Source organism: Haliaeetus leucocephalus, unplaced genomic scaffold (genome assembly GCF_000737465.1).
Source record: "Haliaeetus leucocephalus isolate CR32 unplaced genomic scaffold, Haliaeetus_leucocephalus-4.0 Scaffold373, whole genome shotgun sequence".
NCBI classification, from domain to species: domain Eukaryota; kingdom Metazoa; phylum Chordata; class Aves; order Accipitriformes; family Accipitridae; genus Haliaeetus; species Haliaeetus leucocephalus.
The window spans coordinates 3,907,706-3,915,540 of record NW_010972809.1 but is presented as its reverse complement, the minus strand read 5'-3'; the positions used below and the strand labels follow the sequence as shown (position 1 = coordinate 3,915,540).

General features: G+C 42.0%; 2 protein-coding genes across 2 annotated transcripts in view; both read left to right on the top strand.

Annotated features, from left to right (window-relative positions):
- The window catches only part of LOC104835295 (chromosome unknown open reading frame, human C6orf52), a 31,923-nt gene that overhangs the window by 16,278 nt on the left and 7,810 nt on the right, over window positions 1-7,835 (top strand). The gene's annotated exons all lie outside the window — the stretch shown is intronic.
- The window catches only part of NUP153 (nucleoporin 153kDa), a 41,020-nt gene continuing 38,545 nt past the window's right edge, over window positions 5,361-7,835 (top strand). Inside the window, exon 1 of the mRNA XM_010573308.1 lies at window positions 5,361-5,561. Coding sequence (XP_010571610.1) covers window positions 5,361-5,561 — 201 coding nt within the window. The remainder of the gene's footprint in view (window positions 5,562-7,835) is intronic.

The following is a 7,835-nucleotide window of genomic DNA, read 5'->3' as shown; positions in this document are numbered from 1 at the left end:
CCCCACGTGCGAGGCTTTGGGGCCGGGGTTTCCCGGTGGAACGTCCCGGGGTGGGGGGCGGGAGGGAAGGAGAAGGGTTTCCCGCCGGGGCCGCGGGGATTGTGGGATTTCCGGGCGCTCGGTCCGCTCCGCCGCCAGCCCCGGCCCGCGGGGGGCTCCTCGGCTCCCTTTTGTCTCCCGCCTGGCCGGGGGAGATGCCCCGCGCTCGGCAGGGAGCCAAAGGCGGGAGGAGGAGGAGGAGGCGGCGGCGGCGGCTGGGCAGGGGTAGGTGTTCTTTCCCCCGCCGTGCCCCTCGTGGTCCCGAGGTTCCCCCTCCGCGGCGTGGTCGTTTATGTCTCCGGGCTGTCCGATGCCTTAAAGACCCTGGGGTGAACACCAGGAGGAATAAACTGTGCTTGGTGTCTGCCTGCACCCGTCTCAGAAGGAGCCCCCCCTCCCAGATCCCCGCGGTCAATTTGATGCTGGGTTAGCAAGTGTAGTTACTCTTTAGATTTAAGTGCATCGCTTCCAGTCCTTGCCTTTCTTGACAAGTTTCAAATTGCAAATGAGTTTGTGAGGGTGCTGTGTCGTTAGGCATCTCCGGTTGTTTTTTTTTTGTAGGATGCTGCGTGCAGAACCCTCAGGTCTGCATCTAGTAGTTTCTTCAGTCTCTTGCCTGCGCCTAAATGTGCTGATGCAGTGCAAGTGAAATGTAATTCATAAGGCATTTGTTCTCCTTTGTGTTGCAGGACAGAGTAGATGGATAACAAAAAACAGTTTGTAAATTGCGACACAAAAATCCCACGCCATTTAGAGTGGCTGGAGGGGGGAGAAGCAGAGATCCTTCCCAATTGCTGTTTGCCAAGAAATTTCAAGATGCCCAGAGACAGAGCTCTGGAAACACTTTCCATGTGTATTTATGAACCTGAAGTTGACTGTTCAGCCAAAACCTTTATGTTATTAAATGGGTAACATAAACTAAGGGATTGACTATTATATGCAAAATTGAGGGACTGTTACGCACGAGTCGTTGCTCAATTAGTTTTTATTATTTGGGAAGTACTATACTTAGTCTTTTATGTAGTATACTGATCAGTAGCGTTGTCCTTGTAAAGCTAGCATGGTAACGCTTCATACAAAGGATCACTGCACTTAGAGAGCAAACGTTGAAAGCTCTTATGTGAATGATAGAGTAATGTTGAAATTGCCGTTTCTTGCATGTCTTGATACTATGTAGATAACTGATAAACCTTACACATTTATCTAAAATAATTAGCGTAGATGGTTTTCTGACTCTTCTATTGTCTGTTATCTTTGTGCCTTTTCCAGTAGGTATATTTAAACAATGTGCCAAAGCAAACACGTGCTTGAGGGTATCTGTGGGATTCTGCCCAGAGAATGGATGTTGCAAATCGAATACATAGATCAAATTAACAGTAATATGTTGGGGACAAAATTGTAACAGTTAAATAAATAGGCAAACTGATAGATGTCAGACGTGTGTTTGTTATAATGGATAGCTTTTTAACCCTATGCAGCTTGCTAACTTGCTTTACGTAAAAAGATGAGCTCTGGGTAGATAGCTAACTTAAATCTGAATTAACTGACAAGTGTTCCTATTTTCAGTATAATGCCCACTCTGCAGAAGTGTTTTGTGGTTTAGTGTTAATTGTCTCTCAGTAATGAGTTTGGGAAGACATGAAAGTGCTCAATGCAATCTTGACATGAGGTTATGCCTCTGATTCTGATCCCCCTCTCCACTAACTATTAGCAATAAGTAGGTTCATAGAAATACTTTAACAGAACTGTTCTAGGTGCTTGTGGTCAAAACTGCAGTCCTGAAAATCCTGTCTCTTATCAAGTGCCGAAGGTGCCTAAGCAGTGTACGCAGTATAGCTAATAGCTTTAAAGTTCCTAGGATATCTGATTTTTTTTCCCCCACTTGTATGAGAGATGATTAGTGTGATGTCTGGCTCATGATTGTCTGCTCTCTGGATGTTGTTATTTTGCCATAGTCTTCTGGGGAGTTCAGTCAGGTGAGAATTCTCCAATCACGCCCAACGTGCTGCAGAGTCAGTCTTCTATAAAGTACAGTGGCAGCTTTAGGACACAGTTGGAAGAGGAGGTGCTGGTGCTGCTGCTTTTCAACGACTATTAGCTAAAGCATTTGTTCAGAATGTGGTAGACCCTGCTTCAGATTGCTTTTTTGTCTGGAGGGTTCAACCTACATCTTCCACTTTCTGGGTTAATATCCTAGTTGCCAAGCTGTGTGTTGTCTTCAGTTCTGGCTGAAGCTGTGTTACTATCCAGAAAAAGAATGCATGATTCACTAAGCCAGAAAGAATCCCAAGATTGGATTCCCAGAAAGAATCCCAATCCCCGTGTTGCCCTCCCAAGACTGGAGACACGCAGGCTCTGATCCTTGATTTCAGAAGTTACTTGTTTTATGTTAGATGTTCCTTGGAGCAAGCATGCAAAGCCTATTATTTCCTGCCCTTTTCTCCGCAAGAGCCTGATCATTAGACTTTAGAGCCATGCTTCATTATGTTTGTGTGTGTGTTTTTTTTAAAATCTAGAGCCTTTTTTTAAACCAGCCTCAAATAGGAGAGGTGAGCAGATGCTGCCTGGAAGAGCAGACTCTGACTTGCAGCCTGCGTATTCTCCTGGAAGATGGGAGATACGAGTACAGATTCCTCCACTAGTGAAGGAACTAAACCATGGTATTTTGCAGCTGTATTATTAAACCAACAAACAAAAAGCAGCAGCACTGCTAAGTAAAGATTGTATAGACTCACCCACTGTGGAGGTTTGTGGGGTGGGAATCACATCTCAGAAAGAAAAGAACCTTTTTGTATCTCTATGTTGGGCGTTCGGGGAGTAGAATTGAGGAGTCCCTCCCCGCTGACTGTGCTTTCCTATTGGCTAAACGTTGACAGCTCCGTGCTGAATGCGTTGAGTTTAGATTACACTGTGCTTAGCATGCTACCTGTTTACTCAGCCATCTCATGCTGAAATATCTAGCCTCCTTCTGTACCATGTAAGGAGCTTAGGCATTTGGGTTAAAATTAAGGCTTTTTTGAGAGCTAAGCACATGCAAGCAAGGGAGCTGTTATGTCCAACATCTGCGTTTCATCTTCCGGATGTGGCCCCAGTGCTTCTAAATGCTGGTTTGTCCGAGTCATTTAGGTAGACTGATGATTGGAATTACTAGTGTGGACATGTTAATGGGATGAGTGTTTACATTGTTGACTCATTAAATAGCTTCTAGTATAGTATCTGTATGTTCCTATTGTTAATTTTATGTTTAGTTTTGCGCTTTTGTGTGTGTTGTTTTAGCCTGGAATAGTGCCATTCTCATCCAGGTAACATACAGATTTCAAAGATTCTAAATGTGACTTACAGGAGAAGAGATTAAAATAACTTTTTTGGTTATTTTTTATTTGATAATTAACAATTCAAGTGAAACTGTCAGAGAACTTCGACTCTCCTGGACTTTTAAACTCATACAAGCAGATTTAAGCATGAGAAAAAAAAAATTTATCTGAAAAGTCTTTATAACCTTCCCATAAACCTGTATGTTTATGTTAAGCTTCAACTTAGAGCTGTTTGATACTAGAGATAACATTTGTAGATTGAAACTTCTGCTGGGGAGCGATACGTTTTTGTTTTTTCTTACATGTGTACATGCCAGTGCATATTTATAATGTAGATGTGCTACACTGATATACAAGAAAACAGTCCAAATATGTTTTCCTTGCTGAAACCAGCATAAGTTTCTGCATGTTTGTAGCTGGTCTTGTGCTGATGTAGTTAGGGTATTACCTGACAGAGGGGACCAGAAGGCCACTGAAAGGCACATTTGCCAGTCCTGTCATGAAAGCCCTTCTGGACTGATGAGTTTCACAAAGTCACTTGGGGCATCCTGTGAGATTCTTCACAGACAGAATAGCAACAGTATCAGGAACTTAAACTATACGCAGCAATGCCTAAATCGTTACATTATCACCTGCTGCTGTCTTGAAGGTAGGCCAATTGTAAACTATTGTTTGATGTATGCACAGGATTTTCTGGGTGGGCAGTGACTGCAGGCAGTGGGCAGAAGGAATCTTATAAACCACCAGGTTTATTTTGGGAGGAAATTTTGAAACTGTCATGCTAAAGAGTTCCTAGAGTATCATATTGAGTAATGTAAACTGGGTAATGTTTCATAAACCTGAAGCAGGAAAATTTTAATTAAAAAAAAATCTTTTTTAACAATGTCTGTGGGGACCTACACAAGTATAATTGTATTGGTTTAACTCCTATCAATAGGATTGCACCCTGAAGCATGTTTAGGTGGTTATATTTGTATGCATCCCTCTGCTTGTTTTGGTTTTGTAGTAGGCTAGCACATTGAGCTAAAATGAATAGATTTGAAGAAATGTTTAATGTGTATTTAAAGATCTGTTTTAAAAGAATGGGCTAGTAGTTAGCTATCTATCAGAGGTTTTGTTTCTGTCCCAGCAATAGCAAATTGTATTAGCAAAACAGATGTTTAAATGTGGTACTTGGCTTTCTACTGCTACCGTAAACAAAAATATATCCTAGTTGGGAAGAACTTTTTAAACTGACATAATTGACAGTTTTCTCTCATTGAGGCTGACAGTACTGTCACTGGTACAACAAATTGTAGACGATGATTGCTATAGCATTTTATTAATATTTTGGGGTTTGTCTTTCAAAGTGTTGTCATGACAGCCTTGGAGAAAAACAGTATTAGTGAGTGGTATCTTAGGAGAAGAAAAAAGCAGCTGAAATAATTGACTGTGTTAGCTGGGACACTGCAAATTGCCTTTGGTTGCTGGCAGCACATCACTTCCTCTGAGTTATTTATTCCTCCAGTCAGTAATTAGAACCGGTTCTTGCTCCCCTGCTGTGGAGGAACTGAGCTGCTGCTGATTCTAAGGACTGCGAAAGCACAGAGTTCAAAATCTCTTTTGCGTGCCTAAAAAAGTTTGAGCAGAGCTATTTCAGATTGGTGCACGTGTGGGCTACCATAGCATCATGTAACAGATTCATAACACAGTGAGATGACTGGCTCAGTGGACATGGGGTGAGCAGTGGATGTTGTTTACCTGAACTTTAGCAAAGCCCTCAGCATGGTCTCCCATGTTATCCCTGTAGTCCACTTGGTGAAATACGGACTTGTCAGGTGGACTGTAAAGTAGGTGGAAAATTAGCGGGACCATTGGCCTCAAAGGGTTGTGATCAGCAGTACAAAGTTCCAGTGGCAGCCGATAGCTAATAGAGTCTCTCGGGTTGATACTGGGGCTGATACTGTTCTATGTCTTTATTAACAACCTGGGGTAAAGCAATGCCATGCATCCTCAACAGGTTCCCGGATGATATCAAACCTGGGCAAACATCAACCCTATCGTATGATAAAGGATAGGGCTGCCATTGAGGGATCTCGACAGAAATGGGCTGCCAGGAACCTTATGAGGTTTGATAAAGGCAAATGCGAAGTCCTTCATTGGGGACAAAACAACCCCACCTACCTGCTGGACAGCAAGTTGAACCTGAGTCAGCAGCATGCCCTTGAGGTGAGGAAGGCCAACTGCATACTGGGCAGTATTAGTAAGAATGTGGGAAGGATGTTGAGGGAGGTGGGTTTTCCTCTCTATTCAGCACTTCTAGGACCGCATCTGGAGTGTTGTGTCCAATTTTGGCCTCTCCGGTACAAAAAAAAGATGTTGACATACTGGAGTGAGTCTAGTTGAGGGCCACCAAAATGATTAGGGGGCTGAGGCATGTGGCTGAGAGAGCTGGGTGTGTTCAGCTTAAGAAGAGCAAATACCTAATGAGAGTATAGGGAAGGCATAGCAAGCCTCTTCTAGGAGGTTCATAGCAATAAGAAAAGAGACAATGGACTCAAGCTGCAAAAAATGGAAATTCTGATTTTGTATTAGGAAAAATCTTAACTGTGAGGATAGTCAACAAGTTGGATGAACTGCAGTGAGAGCTCTCCATCCCTGGAGGTGCTCAAAACCCAGGTGGGCCCAGCTGTGGGTGACCTGCTGTTCTTGGCCCTTCTCTGAGCAGGAGATTGGAATAGGTGACCTCTGGGGTGCCATACAGCTTCTCTGTGTGTGCGGTTCTGTCAGTTCTGCTGTTGGACCACAGAGTATGCACAGACGTGGTTTCAGCGTAAATGTCAATGTTACTCTAGGTTGGTAATTCTTCTGTTGGTCCATCCTCTCATTCTGTCTTCGGGGCTGTGCTGCTTTTTGAGGGAAGAAATAAAGCCTCCATCTCACTGTTGCATTTTATCTAGAGTAAATTGCAAGGTTGACCTCAAGAAGAGAATAGCTAAGAGGCTTTTCTCTAGGACTGCTGTTTTACAGACCTTTTTTTTTTAAATGTCTTCTGTTTTTTTAGTGGTAGGTCATGTGATATGCTTATCCATTTTTCTGCTGTTAAATTGCAAAAACTCTGGGGGTTTTTTTGCTTTTTAATGTTCTGTGTAATCAATCCAGTATTAATTGTGTAGCTATTGTATACCTACAATATGTTGAATAGTGATATTTATACAGCCATGAGAGAAGGGGAGGAGATGTTCCTCAGTATATGTTTGTTGGTATGTACTACTAAGACAATATAATGAAAACGCTTCTCTGTGCTTTTTGTAATGTACGGTATAAATCCTCAATGTTGCAGAATTATTAAGTGCCCACAGTATTTTTCGAATGAAGAATTCTAGCCATTAGGCGCAATTTTGTATTACTTGTTGGGTATTAAATTACTTATCTATGCAGTTTCATGAACAACTGCCCTAAATTTGGGCATATTTCTTGTTTTCCCATGTACTGATCTCTTGTGCTGCTGCATTCCATATTTTATTTTATTTTTTTTAATATTCTCTTCTTGCCACTGCATTATCTTATTTTATTTTGTTTTATTTTATTTCTTACAAGTCTTGACTTGCTTTGTCCTTAAGCCTTAAGCTACGGGGTTTTTTTGCCTGTTACAGCTGTCTAACTGAAGGTACAATTTAAATGCAGCTTTTAAGCCAAAGAGATGTTAATTTTGCTAACAGTTGAGCCACTTGAAGGTAGTGTTATTAGCAGCTATTTGTCACCACCTCTGGTGGGAGACTTACACACACAACTTGATGGAAGGGACAGGTTAAGTACTCTCTAAACCCCTTTAAGCCAAGTCAGTTGGACCATCTTAAAATTGAGTGAAGGCAAGTATGAACTAGCTTGTTTGACTTTGCCTGAAGCATAAGTAGTTTTGCAACTTGCTGATACAGTACTTGTCATTGTGGTAGCCCAGATTACTGTACAAAAATACTTACTAATTAAAAGATCCTCTCATAACTATGAGATTTGCTTTTCTTTGTTTTTTGTTGGAGGGTTTACAAATATGTTCCCCTTCTTTTGACAAGAAAAGACTTTAAATGTTTTTTCTCCCCTTTGTCTAGGAAATGCAACAGCACTAAAGCTGGGGCAGCAGTACTAGTATTTCTGAGCGGGGAGTTTCCTTTGAGTTTCTATAACTCACCTCATAATTGCATGTTGCATTTAATTACAGTGTCTTTGTGTGTATTTGGCTTGGTTGTGACCACTGTGGTTTTTAAAGTAAGCATAAGTTCATCTTTACATTCACTTTTGCTGGGAAAAAATGCATATGCCAACACATGGACATCAACATGCACTGAAGTCCTACAGCTACAGTTTTAGCACACACGCTAGCTTTGTGAATGCCTGTGCCAGTAGAAAATTTTCTTTCTCCTTGCTGAGGTTGTTTATTATTGTCTGTATAGCTCTGCTTTTGGAAGGAGTTGTGTGAGAGTGTCCTGGAGAGCTGGCTGACTT